This window comes from Chelonoidis abingdonii, chromosome 2, assembly GCF_003597395.2.
Source record: "Chelonoidis abingdonii isolate Lonesome George chromosome 2, CheloAbing_2.0, whole genome shotgun sequence".
In the NCBI taxonomy this organism is placed as follows: domain Eukaryota; kingdom Metazoa; phylum Chordata; order Testudines; family Testudinidae; genus Chelonoidis; species Chelonoidis abingdonii.
In genome coordinates this window covers 208,176,589-208,198,803 of record NC_133770.1, presented here as the reverse complement: position 1 = coordinate 208,198,803, position 22,215 = coordinate 208,176,589, and the positions used below count along the sequence as shown (strand labels likewise).

The 22,215-nt window shown below is 36.6% G+C and overlaps 1 protein-coding gene across 1 annotated transcript in view; it reads right to left on the bottom strand.

Moving 5' to 3' along the window:
* The window catches only part of PIEZO2 (piezo type mechanosensitive ion channel component 2), a 485,914-nt gene that overhangs the window by 381,521 nt on the left and 82,178 nt on the right, over positions 1-22,215 (bottom strand). The window contains exon 2 of the mRNA XM_075062935.1: positions 7,682-7,777. Coding sequence (XP_074919036.1) covers positions 7,682-7,777 — 96 coding nt within the window. The remainder of the gene's footprint in view (positions 1-7,681; positions 7,778-22,215) is intronic.

Here is a 22,215-nt window from a genome sequence, read left to right as displayed (position 1 = left end):
AAAGACTGCTTCATTTTTACTAAAATTTGCCTGAGTAAGGAATGAGTAAGTACTCCTGGATCTGGCCTGTTAGTTATAATGAACTCCATTGTTCACCCCCTGGGAATATGCACGATGCTAAAAATGAAGAAACCTAGCTGAGATGCAGTATTTTGAGCCAAAGGATGTTTATGTAGCAGACTGGCATGGCTCCATAAACAGACATATGCCGAATCCGGTAAAAATCACATTTTAATTCCTCAGAAGCATTTTCTGAACTATAAATAAATCTCTCTGATGCCTCAAGCTTATACAAAAACATTCAGTAGCTCTGGGGACATCAAACAGCTCTCCCTCTCTAGTCAGCAACCCAGTTATTCCTCAGTGTACTTTATAATTGACACCTAAAAGCCAATGGGCAATAAATCTTTGCCAAAAAAATGGAAGAAATTATCTCTGTGGTCACACAGTTACAGTATGGATGAAACCATTCTGAAACACATATTAATGTACAGTATTGCCAAGACAAAAATTTCAAAAGTCATGAGTCAGGCCCACTCCAAAAAATGATTTTTTTTAAATCATATTTTTGTTCTGATATTTTAACTCCCACTTTTCCTCTTCAACATATATGACAATTACAGCACTGCCAACTTTTGCAAATTCACAGTGAATAAGATCATTTTGGCCCCAGCTGTATGAACACTTACTAGAGAATCCAACTACAATCAGGGCCTATGATGGGGGCACCATACAAACACATAGTAAAAGAAAGCCCCTGTCTTGAAAAGCTTATAGTCTTGTGCAAAACATAGCGGGGTGTTTGAATGGGGATTCAAACTCATCTCTCACAGGGGTTAATAAATATCTATTACTGGGGAGCAACTTGAATTCCTGCAGAACTGGGAAGGATACAAACTGATGAAAGGCTGTGTACAGCATTAGCCACATCCTGAGATATCCAGTCCCCAAAAGTGAACCTACAATCTTCAGATCCACACAACGGACCTCTTCCATTTCAGTATAAGTAGCTGTGGAGGGAAGCATGTTATTTCCTCCTAGATGGATTAGCCCATATAGTGAGACACAAAACACAAATTGTGTTTGAGTTAAATACTATTTGTGAGACAGCAGTGGAACGCAGGGCATTAGCATTCTTGATTTCTACCTCTGTCTCTGAAAACATGGCATGGACTAATGGTTACAAGTGGCAAGGCCAAATGTAACACCAGCCCTGTTTGGGTTGCCTGTGGTGACTGAACCCAGGACCTCTGAAACTAAAAGCACGAGCTCCTACCACTTCAGCTAAAGAATCAGCTCTCTTAGCATAGAAACAGTAGCAGATCTGTAAACCTGTAAATGTGGTTGAATTTATTACCTCTATATCGAGTTCAATGGGATTACTCACAGAGTATAATAGCTATGTACATAAGTCTTTGCAGGGTAAAGGTATAAATTTCAGTTTTATGAACTCATTCCTTAACAAGTTTGATTAATCAAGCCCAAGATGCCTGTAAGCACTAATATTCCCTACAAACCTTATGTTCTCAATCAGTTCCTGTAAACAGCATTGGTAAAAGACAGGATCAGGGATGGGAAGGGCTGACAGAAGCTTCCCAGGGATATATGAAATGATTATGGAATTACCTGCACTATACACTTTTATCTCCCAGATACCCCCCAACATTTAAGAATAAATTTGCAGCCTAATTAAACCACATCCAGTGTCTCCTCTCCTTCCAGCACAACTGGGCAAAAAATACTCTTGAATATTTGCAGGTTTGTGCACTGTTTAAGTATGAATATTTTAAATTATTTTAAATGGATAATTCTTATTACATTAGCTCCTCAGCCAAACGAGATATAAAAATACAGATATCTATTTTGAGCCAGATTCTGCCAGTCTTCTCTCACACAGAGTAGTATCTTATTCCAAAAGTAGCTCTATTCATTTTGTTACTCAGCATGAGTAATGATAGCTGAATCCGATCCACTGCTTTACTAAAGTGATGTATATTACTTTAAAAACACTACCTGATTAAGGTTTCTTATTCACAGCTACCATAATATAAACTAGTAACTTGAGTAAGGAACAGCTGGTAAACCTAACAGAACGTAATCTCATTTCTATTAAGGAAAACCATTTACTCAGTACTGATAAAATGAGTAATTTCTCCTGTCCAAGCCACGTATATTTAAAATATTACTTTACTTACTCTACTCTTTCAAGACAGAAATAACACTATCATTAAAACTGTTTTAAACACATTACACCATTGATCCCCAATCAGGGCAACAGAATTATAGTTTGCAACTGGTCTATTAACTGTTACTACTTATTCTTTGTCTCAAGAGAGCTACTGTAGGTAATAAACCAGTCACTAGTCAGACACTTTTATATAAGGAGAACCACTACCTAAAAAGCTATATAGTTTTAGAATTACTGTAAAATTACAGTTGCATCAATAACAGCTCCTACTGCCGTGTTTGATAACTTGGCCTGAGCAGTTTTAAACCACCTCTATAAACAAGTGAAACAATAACCTGCTATCTGCACTGATATGTCCTCTTTATAATTTTTACATAAAGAACGCTACACTCTGTGTTTATATTAATGTCATAGTAATAGTCAACAGTAATTGATTTCAAGACCTATAAACATTAGCGGTAGAGTTGAGCAAACTACCCAAGATCAATAAACAATGAATCCAATGAATTTTAAAGGCATAGGTTATTTGTGAATATGTTTTCCATTATTCAACCAGTTCCATGGATGGTTGAATAGTATTTCAGCTAGTAACATGTTCAGCTAATTTTTTCAGTCAATTGAATATCTTAATTTTTTAGCTTTAATTGGAGAAAATACGTCATTTTAGAGATGGATGAGATCTTAGATCAACAGGCAAGAACATAACTCATGGAGAACGGAGATTGTATATACATTAAAACAGGAGGTAAGAATTAATATTATTGAGTTATTTTAGTGATCACATTTTTTCTAGAAGATAAACATTACAGAATAAAGAGAGAAAGAGGTTAAAAGGGTTTTCATGTACAATACAGTTCAATACAATATTTTACTCCCCATTGTTTATAATAATGCACTCCTTCAAAACTTCTAAAAGAAAATTTCCACTCTACTGATTTTGTCCATGCTGACCTATAACCTGTGGTCATTTTGTGAGTGTCTTCTTGGAAGCCGAAGGAGAGAAGACCAACAAAGAAAAAGAACTAGGGGGAAGGAGGAGGAAATAGTAGAAGAACCAAGGGAAAAGAGAAAGATGGATGGGAAGACCCAGAGAAATGGGAATGGTGATTGTAGAGTGTAAGCGGTAGGTAGATGAGTGGAATGGGTTAGAGAGGTGAAAATGAGGAAAAATAAATAGAAAGGAAAACAAAAGTAACAATGAGATGGAGGAAAAAAGGCAAGAACTCAAAGTGAAAACAAACAATAAAACGTACAATGAAAGGGTAGACTTTAGTAAAAAATTAATTGGAGGGAACACATTAAAATAGGTAACAAGATTCAGGTATTGTATAGACTAAAAAGTGAAGTATAGCAAGAGAAAAAGGAAAGAAGGAAAGTAAAATATGAAGACATAGTGAGATGTTTATTTTTTCTATTTTGTAGAAAGCTTGCTTTATTTAACATTTTGACTCTATGATTTAATGGTGATTTGGCTATTTCCAGTTAAAATAGCCTATCAGTGTTCCCCTTTTATAGTCCGTGGACATATACATACATACGATAGAAAAAGAGATACATACACACATATACAATTTAAAATTCAACAAGCTAAAGTATTTAACCCTGCACATTCCACACATTTAAAATTAATAGCAATCCTCAGACAGTCTGTTCTAATATGTTAAGTTTGGATTTTAAATTCTTTCACTCTTAATACAAAATGCACAAAGACATCCCACTGTAGCTAGCTTATGAGCTGTGCAGTGCACCATGACATAAAATTACTATGAGACCATCTGAAATTTTTTGAAAGTGCTCCCCACTGAAAAAACTCTGTTGACATTGATACATATTGGATTGTTTTAAAGTGTATCCATCAAACCACTTTGGAATTTGTTTTAAATCCAATAAATTAAACAACAAACTAGAATGAGAGGATGAGGATGACAGTCAAAAATATCACACTTGGTTGTTAGAAAGTAACTATATTTAAGTTGTCAATCATTCTTGCTGGCAGGAAAAGGGCAGAAGAAGCAAAACACATAAAATCAACATGGTAACCGGCTATTAGCTAGGAAGCTGCACCCATATTCCCCTTCTAGGCTTGCTGCATCCGTCTCATGTATCACCTTCAGTGCTTTTAAGAGAAACTTTAATCCACATCTGGGCATTTACTAACATTTCCTTTTCTCACTGTCCTTCTAACTTTCCACAGTAAAAATGACTGACAGTTTTACTTAGATTGGGATTTCCTAAAATTTTGAGGATTTGTTTTTTATGCCTTTTTATTTTATTTTTCAATTCTGTTTTTGCTGGCTGCACTGCGCACTTTTGCATCCAAAAATAAACTATTCCCACCCATTGAGCCCCCACCAAAACACCGCATTAATGCCGCTCAGGTTTTGGCGGGGGATTGACTGGTTAAAACTACAGGGGCTTTGAGAAGGAGAAAATTAAGAGGACCAATAGTGGAAGTATATAAACTAGTGAATGTTATAGAGAGGGAAAGATGAATGCTCCTTTTTATTCCATAATACAGGAGGAGAATGTTTTTAGATTAAAAGCAAAGGAACGATAGTTTCGGGATTAAGTTACTGAACTGGGACTTGGGATTCCTGGAGTTCATTTCCTGGCTCTGCCACACACTCCATAGATGTATTACCTTGGCCAAGCCATTTGGGTGGAATTCTCAAAAGCACTTAGCATTGACCCAACTCTGCTCCCATTGAAGTCAACAGACGACTATACGCTTTTGAAAATTCCACCTTATTCTTGCCGGGCCTCAGTTCTCCATCAGTAAAATAGGTTTAATAATACTTCTCTTCTTCCATCCTTTGAATATCTTGTCTATTTTGACTGTAAACTTCACCTCTCATCATCTATATGTACAGTGCCTAGCACAGCAGGGCCCCATTCTTGGTTGGATTCTTCAGGTGCTACTGTAATCAAAATAATAAATTAACAGGCAACACATTTCCTATAAAATGCCTTACCTAAATGCATTTTCTAATCTACATGCAACTAACATGTGGAAATCAACATGGCATGATACTGTTTTGGAAATTACCATACTTTGAAGGTTTCAAAAAAGCATCAGCATTTACACTGACAAGGATAAAACACAGTGAAAGTCATAATTAATAGTTACGGTGAGGACATATTTTACATAGTACAAGACTAGCTTTGACTCCATTCTCTTCCAATGGAACTTAATGGAGAAAAAACCTCTTTTCCCCATAAAAATATTATATATGTAGGTGCTCAAACACTACAGTATTGTAACAGAGGTCATATAAATAAGTAAATAAGATGAGAGATATTTTGAGTTTTATTTCTCTTTTTCACCCGATCTTCAAACTAGTTTTGTGCATTAACTCTTAGTGAGACCCTATAACAGAACACAGTACTCTAACTTGGCAAAAACAACCATTTGTAGTTAGATGATTTCTGTGTGTTATAAATTGAACAACAATATTACAACTTCCTGAAAGTTTATATTTCTCAGTTCTTCTCCCCAATAATGAGAAAAAAGGAGGTTAAACTGGTGATGGGAGGCTGCATTTAGACAAAGTTAAAGATTCCTCAAGGAATCTTTTCAGTGAATTCAAGAAGAAAAATGTTTGATACCACTGACTGGGGGGAGAGGGGGGGGGATAAATGGTGTAATTGCCAACTGAAATTGCATATGCAAGACACTGAAATGGTTGCTGCTTTTTAGAAGGAGTAATGTTATTTATCATTAAAACACTTGTAAGTAGGTTACTTGCTGGTTAATGTACACTGGTGTATGACTTGTTACTCAACCAAGTTACTATAATCTAAAAAGGTTAAGAGGCCAGTGTCTTTCAAACTGGCAATTGACTAGGATGACTCTCCTTCCCTCTCAGGTTCTCTCTTATCTAGTGTTCAGAAGGTCAGACATAAAACAGGAGAACACTGGACCAGATGCAAACTATTTTTCAGAAACATAGATCTTATATATTATTTAAATAATTTAAATATATCACAAATAAACTATATGACTCTAGATTCTACAGCTATATGAAATATTAGAAGCTAGAGTCATGTTGAAAACAAAACTTCCAGACAAAAGGTATCCTAGGAGGAGGTCAAGACTACTTGACTACTCAGGAAGGAAGAGAAGCCATACTGACCCCATCCTCAACATACCAGACAGAGGTTGCCAGGAGAGTATAAACAGAACCAGACTTGTGGGCTGAGAGTTACTGCTGAAAATTGAAAGGGGTAGCTCCAGATGCAACCTGGGAGATCCCTTAGCGGTGACTGATGTGGTAATAGAAGCCCTATATTCAGAGAGATGTCATAGGGTCTTATATGGACGTGATGCTACTCATTCAGGTAAGAGCCTCGTAGGAGCCTAGTAATTTGAGATTTTTTATGTCTGAAGTCTAGATTTCCTAGTTTGTTTCATTAGGGATGTTTATTGAATAAAATGGTGTGATTCTCCATTAACCATCACAGTGGTGCAGCGTGTTGTTCAAGAGAGCTGCTGTAGGGGAACTGTGCTACATGCACATGGCACCCAGAGCATTCAAAACGCAGCCAATAATTTAGGTAACATTTTCATCCTACAGTGTCAGCCCCAAGAAGGCCCTATATAATATCTCTTTTTCCTTCAATCCTTTGTGGAAGAAGCTTACTTTTATTCTTCACTTGAGTAAAAATAAAATGCTTCTTGAAGAGAGATATTATTGTAAATAATAGTCTGAAGGTGAACTGGGGGACGATAACTGCTTTAATATGAGTTTGATTCAAGCTATATATTGGGAGTTCTGAACTGCAGGGACCGGCTCAGAGATCTACCCACTAAAGCAACTCCCACAAGCTACTGAGTCACAATACACATCACCGATAAAACACAAAAAGGAAATATTACCTTACCACAGCAAATTTTCATTGACTATTCAATGATCCTGAAGTTACAATACTGTTGACCAGGAACTTCTGAGAACTAACTTTTACAGATTAACCCATTTGTTGTTGCAATGTACCCGCACAGGAATAACAAATATCCTATTTCTGAAATGACTTTTGTCTTTTCATCTCTGGAACCCTATTTTCACATTTTAATATTGAAGTGTAGCTAACGTGACATGTGGGTGATTTTATCCATGGTGCATTTAGTTATTCTGCAGATGTAAAACTGGAAAAATAAAAAAAAATAAAAATTAAAAAAAAACTTTTCGAGATCATGGTAATGGGCAGATCAGTGGGGTGCTAATGTCTGTATAGGTGACTAAAATATACATTGTTAAAAGAATACTCCATAGTTGAATTTAATCAGATCAGTTACTAGGGAGTACTCACTCCAAAACCAGATTCAGTGAGTTTACATGACGTATTACAAAACCAGCTCACTTACTGTAGGAAAAGTTCAAACCAATGAAAGTATATTGAAGAAATACCTGTAAGACTCCATCTTATAACACCTACAAGATTTTTGTACATATTACATGTTATGTACCTTTAAAAAACCATCAGGAAAACTCTTACCTTGCATCGTTGTTTTTGTGGGTTCTGAAAATAGAGGAATGAGCAAGAGGTAGACGAGGTAGACAAAAGAGAGCCCATTGTAACGGAACACACATGCTGCAATGGAAAAAAAGAGAGAGTATGTTTGTTAATCTGGCCAGTCTATCTGGGAATACTTAAACTTAAAGACAAATTGCATTTACTATGAGTTGCATATTTGACTAATGCATATAGCTACTACATTGCTTCACATAAAAAGATAATTGTATCACGCTCTGTATTTGTTCTACAAAATCACTAAAGGTTCTATTTAAGGAAGAAATATAGTGATTCAAACATGCCTGCAGTATTATACATTTCATTTTAGAGGAAGGGTGGTCTTGTGGTTGAGGCAGAAGACAGAGTCAGGAGACCTGTGTTCATTTCCCAAATGCACCACAAACTTCCTGTTTGACCTTGGATGAGAGTCACTTTGTTATCTGTGTATCTCATTTTCCTCATCTATAAATTGGGATAAGGCTATCTCTCGGGAGTACAGCAATACTTAAATAACGAACATCTGAGCTCCTCAGGTAGAAGGCACTAAATTCATAGGTTATTATTATTACTACTAAGTAATGACATGCTAAATTTATAAAGTTATACAATGTATCCAGTGAAATTAAAATCTTTTTCTCCATTTTCCTCCTCTTCTTTTTGGTTATGCAGAATAGAATGTAACACTCTTTATTTAAATTATTTTATTTTATTTTTAACCACTCAAAATTCTGGAACCAAAACGTAACAGTTAGCATTTATCCTTTAAAAAGCACTCTGCTCATTCCAGAATTCTTCTTAAGACCAAAGGTAAATACCATGTGGTAAAACTGAACAAAAGATCCTGTAGTGAGAAAAAACTGTCAAACCCCCATGTAAGATCTTCATCCCAGTGATATTTTAAAATCTCATGCTGATAACATAAATACAATGTGTTTTGCAAAGGAGGCAGTTTGCTAACTTCTTTCAGTGTTTCTTTTTCTTTTTCCATATGTTCAGCGTTACTGTACTTTCACTGAATTGGATACTTTCAGGAGACGTTTGTTCACGAAGCAATAGCATTAAAGACAGGATTTGCAACTTCAGAGTTGTACATGCAGACTATGCTGCAAGTCAAGTATATGGACTTCTTTATTAAAAACTCAGCAGGATGTAATCCAACTGCATGGCAGATGTTAAAACATTACGAGACCTACCACATTCAGCTTTTCCTATGAGATAAGCCAAACACTGAGCAGTAAGGAGCAAAAAGAAAACATTCCTATTTATTTACACCACAATCATGGAATGTAAGTAAAATCATCAAATCAATTCCCTCAACTAATTCCAAGATGACTAAATTTTGGAGGAAAGGACTTGGCTTACTCTGTCCATTCTGTTGCAAATTTGTTTCCTAAATAAAGTTAGATTTACTAAGCCAACTTCATCCCTGGTGTATCATCATAATCTTGACTAGGGCTATACCAAGAATGAATCTGGCCTACACTCTGCATGTAATCAACATATTTAGACCTAGCCCATTCTGATCACCATAACTTCTGTCCCACTCTACTTATAAATGGTACAATAAAGAAAAGTTTTGTTATTAAAGAACCAAAGTTATACAGTAGTTGTAATTTATGATTGCAAAACTGACTAGTGTTTTGTTCAATAACAATTGTTGGATGACTAATTTCTAAACTGACAGAGATTAGTCTGATTTAAAAACTACATGGGTCTTCTGTATTCTACATCTGCAGAGTTTACCTGTGAAGCCTCTGTGACCTTCAGGAGTAGCCTCAACTAGGACTGCTAGCAAGGAACTTCCAGGTTCTGTTTCCAGACTACATTAATTCTGTCTGTTACAATCAACATCTCAATAAAGCCTACATTTTCAAAAAGCATCCACTAATTTTAGGTGTCCAACTTGAGATTTCTAGACCCTGATTTTAGAGTTGATTATTACCGACAACTCCAACTGTAATCAATGGGAGCCAAAAGGGAGTGTACTATTCCTCTGAAAAATCAGGATCCAATTATCTCAAATTTGGAACAATTTAGGTTGCATATCTGCAAAATAGTATAACGCTTAGTCTGTTGTAACAGCTGATATTTGTAAAGTGCTAGGACGGTGGAAAGTCATACCATCTCTTAGGTATATTCAACTGGAATGAGGAGTTAAAGCTGCCTGTTGATCTATAAAAACTGGGCCAAAATTTTCACAAAAAGCCTTTTTTCATTAAAATTCTTAGAAAAATAATATTTTAACCAATTAACTAGCCTGCAGTTTCTACCACAAAACAAACTAATAATTATAGACAAATATGTTTGCCAATTTTTTCTAGCATTTAATATTTTAGTGGCTTAATTACGTTTTGCTTTACTGCACCTTGCAACAGATGCTGTATAAAGGCATTTAGTTATTGTCTAACTACCCAATCCAGCAGCTCTTAATCACATGAATAGTCCCCGATATCACTGTACTAGTACATTAATATCCTCCCTCTGAACACACTACAGAGCAGGGCTGCCTCTTTTTTATGTTTGTAGAGTGCCTAGCACTATCAGGTCGGGGCCTCTGGGATCTCTCATAACAATAAAAACAACAGATTCCACAGCGCAGTCTTGTTTAACCAAAGCTTTCACCAATGTACTGTTGTAAATTACATGGCAGGCAGTGCCTTAAACATTTAAAACCATCATTTAAACCCAAGCCTATTCCAGCAAGTTAATAATATTTTATTTAATAATATTTATTCAATTTCCTGGCAGACCTATGTTAATTTTAACAGTTACCAACACACTAGAAATAAATCTGTAAGAAACAACTTCATTGCTAAGTCTTAAAAAAAAATAATTCAATCAATTCACCGTTTTCATCTCATCTCCATTCATTCAGCGCATTTTTACGGAAGAGATTAATGTGTTTTAAAAGCAAATCTGTCAGAGCAAAAACCTACGGTCCCACACATTTTTAGTGAGATAAGAGATCATTAAGGAAATTTATTTTTAAAATTACTTGTAGAATTTACAGATTCTTACGGTCCAGCCCTGAGAACCAGTGAGCAGTAGCAGCCACCACTAAAATCAGCAGCAGGCTCAGACAGGGCATGTTTTCACTGCACAGTTAATGCAGGTGTCATTGGCACCCATGTCTGAATAACCAGATTCATCTAACCCAGGTGTGAGTGTTCCCACAGCAAAGCTCTACCTGTGTTACTGCATCCCTCCTAGGTATGTCTACACTGCAGCTGGGAGTAGGGTGACCAGATGTCCCGATTTTATAGGGACAATCCAGATATTTGAGGGTTTTTCTTATATAGGCTCCTAATTACCCCTCACCCCTGCCCTGATTTCTCACACTTGCTATCTGGTCAGCCTAGCTGGGAGCAAGCTTCCCATCTCAGGCAGACAGACATGCTAGGGAGGATTGAGCTAGTGTTCTAAAAATAGCAGTGTGGATGCTGTCACTCAGACTGGAGCTCAGGATCTCAAGTCCATCTAACCCACAAGCCAAGCTCCAGACTGATCCATAATGTCCTCACTGCTATTTGGAGTGCGCTAGCACCAGGCTCACTCCCAGGAGCAGTATATACATGCTCCCCAGTTTCTACACATGCCCATGTGTCTCTGGGGCATGGTTCTGAAATGCTCTAAGATTCTCTCCTTGTCGAGCCAATGATAATTGCAAGAAGGGCATTGGAGGACTAATCAGCACTCAAAAAATGTAGCCTGCATTCTCACAGCTCAAGTTATATCAGAAGTTGGGCTCTAATCCATTCCCCAGGGTAAACCAGCTTAGACTAAAAGCACCTACCAACCTGGGTTAGAGGTTTTTCTGCATGAATGGTAGGAAGCTTGGGTTAAAACCTGAGCAAGAACCTGTGTTTATTGTGCAGTGAAGAAATACCCATAGTAACAAAGGACACCCTGTGATGCACTGAATGCAGTTAAACCCATCCTCCACATTCTGAGTGATCCTGCAAAGAAATTCATGTAAGCAGAGTTTTACTCCTGCACACAGAAGCCAACACAAGAATAAGGCTGCACGCATGAATACCTTTGGAGATCAGACCCATAACAGTCAGTATTTTCCCTATATATACACACCTGTTTGCTTTAAAAAAAAACAAAAAAAAACCCAATGACAACAAACCAAGACTATTTATACTGATATGCTCCTATTATTGGATGTAAAAATCAAGCAAATAAAAATATCCTTACTAATCTATATATTTTTATACAATACATGGAACAACCATGAAAAGAATTATAACGTATGTGGTAACAGGAAAACACCCCCTACGCCAAAAGGGGTAGATTTTCTCATTAAAAGATAACAAACACCTCTGTATAGTTTAAAGTGTGTATTACATGTAGACATCTGCACTTAGGTAATACTTTAGGGCCCCTCCCTGTCAAGTCTAAGGTGGATACACATAGCATGCAAGTATAAGCAAAAAAGACTAATCTAAATTATATCATCTCTCATTTTGATTTATCTGTATTTTTAACCACATTCCTCACCATAGAATCTAAATGCCATTAATGAAAAATATCTAGAAATGTGTTTTTTTTTCCCCTCAGCATTTTCACTGTTAGGGATACTATGATGGCAGTGATATAAATTTTTAAAAAGCAAAAATGCAAATACTAAGGTTCTGCATATTCAAACTTTATTCTATTACAAGTGAACTCTGCTCCAGTAATACATATCTCAGCTAAGTATTATCTTGATTATTCACATGGAATGAGTGCTATATATCATATAACCAGACTGCTCTACTGCCCTTCTGTTTCAAACACTTTTCTTTTTAGACCCACGGATGAGAAATGCTGTGCTTGATACCAGGAACAGCAAAGAGACACTTATTTTAAGCAAATCAGTTACTGACAGTTTCACACACCTTTATCCCAGAGTGATAAGAAGCAACCCACTGTTAGAACATAATACACAGTTGCATAACTTTTTCACAGCAGACTGCTAATATGCAAATTATTTTCAATAAAAAATGACAAATGTAGAATATTTCAGTTTTAGGGTATCAGATTATTTGTTCAAATGGCTGAAAAATTACACTTGCAAATAAATGAACCCTTTCTCACAACTAACTGACCACTGCTCTTTACATAGTGAAAGAATGATACATATTCTGCCCTCAGCCCATTTGGCATCAGCTGAATTTTATGGAAGTAACAGTGCAGAATTTGGCCAGAAAGTCTAAAATGTGCAGTATAGAAATACCTTTTAAAATAGTGTTACCACAGGTTGTTAAAAAGTTAACACAACATGATTAAATAGCTAATATGGGATTGGGCTAATTCCAGTGTTAGAACATAGCATAAAATACAAGTTTTCAATATTCCTAAGTCACTATCGCAAATATTTATTGTCAAACCCTGAAGTACTCTAATAAAGCAAGCAAAAACCAAGAGTCATATTAGGCTGAATAATACTTTTAGAATACGAATGGGACACGAAATTTTTGCTTTAGTCAAACTATCAGATTCTGGCTATTTTTTAGGAACAATTCTCTAGATATCTTTCCACAGGCATTAGCCATTACAGCATCTTTTTTTTTTGTCAAATTAAAGAGAGAAAAAAATAATATGCTTGGGATCCTACAGATTAAACCTTTTCATTTTATTTCAACACCATTTTAGTACAGTTAGTACAATTCATTTTTAGAGGTTAAAAGTTGAACTTTTTAGAAAGTAATCAGGGAAATAATAAAAAGTAACGACTTTACTGAAAATGGCATATGTATTTTGATGCGTGATTTCGCAAAGACATTTTAAAACATTAAAAGCTGTTATTTAATCTTGTTAAAACCAATGTATTTCTAATTAGCATGCTTCTCCAAAAATGAATCCTTCTTTGTTTTGGTTTATTAGCTTGCTGAGCTTTCTTGTTTCATATTTAAAATAAATATTAATTATGTATATTGCAGTAGTGCCAAGAGGTCCTAATCAGAGATCAGAGCCCCCTTGTGCCAGATGCTGTACACAGACAAAATGAAAAGACCTGCCTGTAAGTAAATTACAGTTTGCCAGGGATGCATGAAGACATGTTAGTTCTAGAAGATGGAGGAAGTTCAAATGATTTCTATTTGCTACCATATCCCATTAACAGATAATTTTATTTTTAAGTTAAGCGCTAATAGCCACTAGCAATGTTTCCCTACAGACAGTTCTAAATCAACATTTAACTTCAGGTTTGTCTATAGTTGTGCTACAGTGGCACAACTGTAGCACAACTGATGGAGAGGTTATTCCATCAGCATAGATAATCCACCTCCCTGAGAGGCAGTAGCTAGGTGGATGGAAGAACTTCCATTGAACTAGCACTGTCTACACCAGGGATTAGGTCACCTTAACAAAGCCACTCAGTGGTTGTGGATTTTTCACACTCCTGACTGACATAGTAAAACCAACCTAATTTTCTAGTGTAGACCAAGCCTTAATAGCTAGACAGATGAGTGCATTATGCAGTAGCAGTCTGAAGGGACATCCTATACATAATCCATCCTAAATCAAACAGAGAAGCCAGCAAAATTGTATATCCATATCCTTTAGTCAACATTTAACTTTTAATGTTCAATACAATTCTGCAAACAACTATATGGTAGCTGTACTATGGAAATATTCTTGAATTTAAAAGGTTTTCTGTTGCTCCTTTGCATGACGCTCTGGATACATGTGTTCATCTTTTTCACAAACATCAGGACAATGCTAAAAGCTGGTGTACTTAATTATTTAAAAATATCAGTATGCAGAACTGTGTGTTCTTCCATCTTGACAGTTATCACACAATAGATTTTCTGGACAATTTTAAAATTTCTTCATCAACTAAATAAGAAAATCTGGAGGACAAACAAGAATTTATATATTAGAGAGGTAGAAATGCTAATGGATTTATACCTCCTTGGTCTTGAATTAATATCACCACCTAAGAAAGAAAATATTGTATTTCTAATCGAATTGTCTAAAAGTCTGAAAAGGTTTGCAACCTGAGGTCCTCCTAACCACTAAAATACTTTGAATTGCAAGTGTACTTTCGCACTGCGGATGTCTACTGCATCCCTGTTTGTAAACGATAACTGTGGCAAAAACCAAAGACGGTAGCAAAAAAATGGAGAAGCTATAGCCAGCATAAGACAAAATTAGCCATCCACTCAAATTGTTTTCATATTTACCTTACATTAACAGCAGTGGCTTTTTAGTAATGGAATTAATTTACTGCCTGCTATCACTTCCTTCTTTCAAGAACTATATAAAAATAGATTTTTTTGTAAGCTTTTACTGTAGGCTTGAGTAGATTATATATTATTCTTGGCAACATCCTCTCTGGACTGATGTGTGTGCATTAGCATGAAGAGGAATTGATCCAGCCAACTATAATGAAGTCATATTTCTTCTATCTTCAGCAGGATATTGCATAGCACTTGCATCTTGTTTAACAATTTTACGGCTGAAAGTTTATTAAGAAGGCACAGCGAAGGTATGCTTCAAGGAAGATTGTTACCCGTAGACTTCATTTTGGTTCTATTTTCATGCTATTTCGCCAGCATCAAAAAAGATATTGGATAAAAATCTTCATTTGAAGAAGTGCTGCTGGCAAAATGTTTAAGACACTGCAAAACAATGTTGTCTGAAAGAAGAATCTGATGCTGTTCATACCTTAAAATATTCAGTCAATCCCAATGAAATCTATTTTTTTTAAGCGAATTGAACATTGACCTGGGCTTTCCACAAGAACTCAAAGGAGTGATGTTGCACAACTTGTACCCAAAGCCAAAGATATTGGGCACCTATCTCCTGTGGTCCCCTGTGAAAATCCCAGTCTATAGCTATATTCTTTTCATCATTATCCGCAAAAATAAAGTTACCAAAGAGTAACCACCTGCTGTGAGAACCAAACTCCCTAGAAAACATGAAACTCAAAAGTTCTACCCATTTTACATTTGCTATTCTTTAAAATACAGGCTTGTGTACATAAGCTAGAGTTGGAGGGAAAATATTGAAAATATGTGACATTTCATGGAGAACATGCAACTTGTAGAGCACATCTTCTAACTATGTTGGAAGACACTTGGATGAGTTACTACTGCAGTGTGAGGTTATTTTATACCAAAAAGAGCATTCACAGCTAATTGTGCAAGGAAAGCAACATAGGATCCATTCTTGCAGACCCAAGACAAATTATCAACCATGCTTCCTTCACCTAATCACAAGGCAGAAGACTTGATATTTGGCTGTCTTCTACCATGCCGAACACATGAATAGGATGATTACAGGTTTGTAAGGTGTCTAGAACAATGGGACCCTGGGCCATGACTAGGGCTCCTAGGTAGTATTGTAATAGAAATAATCAATAATGTATCTCCCTTTTCAAATCAGTGTGCTGCATATGAGAACGTAATAGCGGTGCCCTCGTCAGAAATTACACAGGACAATAGGGAGGTAACATGGCGCACATATATTAGTGCAAATGATCAACCAGTTCAAGGCAAACCGTGTGAAAGATCATCGTGTATATTACATAAACTATTTTTTAAAGGAATGTTATTCAGGTTGCAATGTCAAACACTCAGCAATTAGGAATGCCAGAATTAAGGATGCCTTAATTTGTTCCCTGAGTATATGAATTATGATACAATCTATAATTACTAGGGCTGTCAAGTGATTAAAAAATGAATCATGATTAATCACGCTGTTAATAATAGAATACCATTTATTTACATATTTTGGATGCAAATTTTTGGATTCATATGTCCCTTCATGCTTCAAACACCATTCCAGAGGACATGCGTCCATGCTGATGACAGATTCTGCTCGATAACAATTCAAAATCATGCAGACCGACGCATGTTCATTTTCATTATCTGAGTCATATGCCACTAGCAGAATACTGATTTTCTCTTTTGGTGGTTTGGGTTTTGCAGTTTCTGCCTCAGAGTGTTGCTCTTTTAAGACTTCTGAAAGACTTCCACGCCTTAAATCTTTGGTCAAGTGCTGCAGGTATCTTTAGAAATTTCACATTGGTATCTTTTTTGAATTTTGTCAAATTTGCAGTGAAAGTGTTCTTAAAATGAACAACATGTGCTGGGTCATCATCTGAGACTGCTGTAACATGAAATATATGGCAGAATGTGGGCAAATCAGAGCAGGAGACATAATTCTTCACCAACGAGTTCAGCCACAAATTTAATTAATGCATTAATTTTTTTAACAAGCATCATCAGCATGGAAGCCATTAAATAATAGATGCAGAAGAATGAAACCAAAAAATGTCCATCTATACAGCAGAATGGAAATCCCAGCAAACATGTGAACAACTGAACCAAAACTTTCCTAGAACAGAAATTTCAGGTTTAAGTTGATTTCATTGAAATCTATTGTATTTGTGAACAAGTGACAATGGGAACAGTGATAAAGGCACCACTCACATGCTTAAAGTTAAGTACACACTTAAATACTTTGCTGGATCAAGGCCTCTTTGTACAAGAACTAATGCCCCAATTTTGCAATGTGATACATGGAGACAGATCCAGTGCCATATGGAGCCCTGCTGAATTCAGAGCGTATCCATATGAGAAAAAGAGAAAAAAAAGATTGCTCTGTTGGGTGCAGGAAGGACTATTGCAGCCTGGCCCCAGGAACAGTCATTTTTTATCACATTTTTCCACCAACAAAATGCCTATTTGGGTCGATCAAAACATTCTGTGAATTAATTCATCTCAAGCTTGCCAAATTGCTTTGTCTGAAAAAAAAAAAATCAGAAAAATGAAATGTTTTGGATTTTCCATTTTGAAATGACTGTTTTCAATTTTGCTTCAATTTTGTTTTCAAAGGGTTGAAAACCTAAAAAATTAAACAAAATATTTCATTTCAGTTGCAATATAATGTTTCATTTATTTTTTTACCAAAAAATTCAAATACATTTCATTTTAGGTCGTCCTGAAACAAACGTCTGAGGTTTTCTTCACTTTTTGCTTCAGACAGCAAACCAAAAACTCAGCTATTCCACAGCTCTAGCAGAGATGTATTAATGTTTTTACTATATATTTTTCTAGTAAGATTTTTGTTTAACACTAACACCAAGAATGAATGAAAATAAAAATTCACTCTTTTCCTCCATTTGTGTGTGCACTTTTATTTATTGTGCCTTTTAAAAATACCTCTCTCATTAGGCAAATTTTGACTCCTGACACTTGACTGTAGCTCCCATTGCCTTTCATGACATCTGCAGGTATGCAATGGAAAGGAAAGTTGACCACAAACTCCATCATTCTTTACAGTTTGCTCCTCGGTTTGATGAGACCTACATAGATTATAAACTAATAAAACAGAAAATAAAATGAAGGGTGTGTCTACATTACAGAAACCATGCAGGCATAACTCCATAGTGGAGATTCAGCCTATACCACCAGCATACAGGGTTTTCCCATACAACAGCGGAACACCACCTTCCCATATAATGGCAGCTACATCGACAAATGCACTCTTCTATCAGCATAGCGCTGGGGATTAGGTTGGCAGAGATTTGTCGGTGAGGGGTGTGAAAGATCAGGTCTTCGTCATCACTATCTGGATAATATGATCTACTATTAAGTTGAGAAACAAAACTACTGCATATAAACTCTACTAGTTTTCAACACTTTGGGCTAAATTCTACTTAGTTAAACCACACAGGTTCAATTTCTGCTCAGTTACACCAGTGCAACCCTAGAAAAGTCAATGCGGCTGCCTAGGTAGCAGAGCAGAAATAGCCCTGCGAAAATAAACAAATGGTCGATATTAAAGCAAAGTTACCTTTCAGCACAAACTTCTCTTTTTGTTACCAGTTTCTGCCATTATTAAATATCAAACACCAGGTATCCAGAAAGTGAAGTTTTATGATTTATTTAAATTGCTATCCCTCTATACTATTTTATAACTCCCCTCCCCCCAGTGTTCTTATCCTTTTGTTTTTGTCACAAGAAACTACTTCTCCCCTGAGCTTCCTACAGCAAAGGTAAGAATCATGGTAATTACATGCCATATAATGGATGGAAAATGTGCTGTAAACATATTATGTTCCAAACTGCCTTCTTGAAAAAAAGAGGGATGATTTACACTTTTGAAGCCATACTGAGAACTTCAAGAACTAAATTCCAAATCAGAACTACATTCCTTACCAATCATTCTAACTATATAATGGCCAGATACATTTTAGTCTTACATTAATATCTGGTCTCCCTCTCTTTTTGAATTCCTGCTACTCCTGGCACGATTTTGCTCTCACATCAATGTGAATTAGGAGTAATTCCAGTTAAATCATTTGTCAGGGTAGATGAGCTTGGAATCAGACCTTATTGTACAAAATAACAACAACATGAAATAGGTTTCTTACAGTTAGCCCAAATAACTGTCTAGCGCAATAAGTATGCAGTAGCCTCAGACAGAAAAACTTAACACTTTTGGAAAGCCAGTGAATGCTTTGATAGATATATGATTAACCTGGATAAAATTTACAGGTTTGGTTTATGGATGCATTTTTATAGTCACATTTTCCCCTTGGTTAATGCTCATCACCACAGATGACTGCTGGACAGTGACTCTTTCATCATCTCAGAGCAGCAATTTCACTAAACTCACTCATTCAAAAATCATCTGAAACCAATTAAACTTTGGGCAGATTGTCAGGGAATTGAGTGCAAAGAGTATTGCTCTCTCCTTTCTTCAAATTTAGACGTGCACCTTGGATACAGCAGCTATTCTCCAGATGGGTAGGTTCCAGTGATGTGGCCAAGTTACTAAACAAATTAAACTTCTTTGGGGATAATAAAAGTCCATCTAAAAATCCAAACAAACATCAGGTTCTTCTGTCCCTCTTGGGATACTCTTCGGCCTATTTCTGGGCTCAGTTGATGGCAACTTCCAGGCTAATTTTAACACTTTCCCTGCTCAGTTATACAGTGCTGACTCCCAAGTTGCTTTCCCTGGAGTCCTTCTTGCAATCTACCACTCACTAAAGTTCCTGGCACTTCAGGCCTACTTTTAAGCCCTGCCAATTTGTTCTTTCAGCTAAGCATTGCCTTCCAGGACTTCCTCCCCGAAGGCCCTTTTTTCTCTGCCTTCCCTTCCCGGGGCCTACCTGCCTACTATGTCAGGGAGAGGAACTGCAGGAAGCAGGTTAGTTTCCTGTGGAAGACCCTGAGTCCTCTCAGCTCTTTTTCAGAAGCCCAGGTGTTCATCAGGCAAACACCTGAACCCACTAGTCTCCCACATCCTCAGGCTGGAAGGAAGCTAATTACGGCACAGGCAATACAAACCAATAAATTATTACTTGGAGCCTCAGCTAGAGATTTATGTGAATTGCTAGGAGAACTCTGCTGGCTCCCTTCCCTACAACAGGGCCCAGTACCCTCTGCTCCACTTTTTCAGGAAATCCAATGTCAGTAACTCTGTTGGCATGACAAGGTATACAAGTGTTTTCAGAGTTAAATGCAGTACAATCAAGAATACTTAGGATAGGTTTCACAGTAGTAATGGACCATTTAGCATTATCGTTCATTTCAAATTCAATGGCAGGTTGCCACGGATTGTGAGACTATTTTTGCTATCTCTTTTATTTGTCCCAGAGTTTTGCTGTTTTTCTTCTCAACTTTTTATTGGAGATCTCAGACCATGCCAATAAGTTTGAGGCACTAGATACCTTTTGCTCCTTCATGTTTTGAGTGAAGTAGAAGAAAGATATCATTCAAGCTCAATCTCTCCTCCTCACAGTGGTTACAGAAGGTTTTGCCCTGATTAATCATGGTCTCTCTTGTCTCCAGACTTCTTTCTTTCCAGTTTATAATCACAGATCCTGTAATTGATGAAGGTCTAAGAGCTTGTCTACATATTCAAGTTAATTTGGAATAAAATAGGGTGTGAATTTAAAGTGGATTAACTATTCCTGATAAGCTTCACGTGCAGAAGCTCTTATTTCAAAATAATATGGTACTCCACATGAACAGTCACTCAGGATTAGCTATTCCAGAATAACTCCCCATGTATACAAGCACTGTCTGAGACTGCAGTTCTAGTGTAGACAATTAAAGCTAAAGAAGTCAGCCTGTTCCTTGAACCACTAATTGGGGATGAGAGAGGGTGACGACCTGGCTATCTGCCCATCTCTAGGCATTGAGGGGACCAGTTGTATGAATGCAAGTGTCCTGACAAAACTACATTAACCACGGCAAATTTAACATGCTGGGTTTGGTTCATGAAGCCTATGTGAACTAAAACCAGAAGGTTCTGTGCAGTGCTACTGCTAATCAGAGTGCCAACTGGTGACAGGTGTAGTGGTGATTTTGTGATGTGGACACCTTTATAAGGAAATTGGCTAAGGCTATCAACTCATCGCATTTAGCCACTAAGCACCCATCAGATGGCTGTAACTTTTAGCCACTTATGCACTGGGTCAGATTCTTACAACCAGCCTAGATATGAAAGATTCCATGTCCATTACTAATCCACTCAGCCATCCAAATACTCCATGGCAAATCATGTTTTCAATACATCAGTTGTCAAATGTCAATTTACATAAGATTTGGAAAGGAACAGTCACTTTTTGTGATGGTGTCATTAGGGTAAATAAGTATTGCTAAAAACTGAGTTAGGTGAAGGATGTGGCAAAAACTAAACCAGAAAAAATATTTATCATTAAGTATGACTATGGATACCATTCAAGTGCTAACATGAAGAAATATGAATATCATTATCATGGTTATAAATATTAATATGAATAGAATTTTTAATTTTCTATCATTTCAATTATAGAAAAGAAACACAAAGGGCCAATTTCACCTCTGGGCACATCAGGGATAAAATGGGCCCAGAATGTGCAGAACTGCAAGTGAGTAGTGAAATGGCAATCTAAACAACATTACAAAGACATAATATTAGGAAAAGGGAAACTGACGAAATCGAAGAATCACAGTGATTGCCAAGGAAGCTCTCCGCATTTGAAGGAGACGCTAGTCTTTTATTTTTATAGTCCAGTATTATCCAAGCTCTGAGATGATCTTTCTTCTACAAAGAGTAATACATGATTCACTTTACATGAAGTGGTAAAGAGAAGGAGAAATGGTAATTATTTATTCTTATACTTAAAATAATGAATTATTAATTCATTATTGGAGCACTGTTTCTCTTTTGCTGTGTCAGCACCTGTCTGAATTGGGACATTTACTCTTTAAAAAGAGTCATGGATAAAAGGAATGTAAATCTGTTACATTCTTCTTATGAAGGATGCCAGTAAAACACATCATCAAGTATCCTACAACACCATATTTACAATATACATCAGTAGCTTTTGATCGGTCAGGTAGCCAACACAAGAAAAAGAGCAACGTTTCTATAGCCCCACCCAGACACCAAAGTAGTGAAGGTGTTACAGTTGGACACTCATCCAACAACTGTGAGGGGATCCAAACACAAATTCCTATATGCCCTATGTAGTATTTTACTGAGCAGCAGAACAGTTTCAAGACAAATCCTTTTACTGTGAA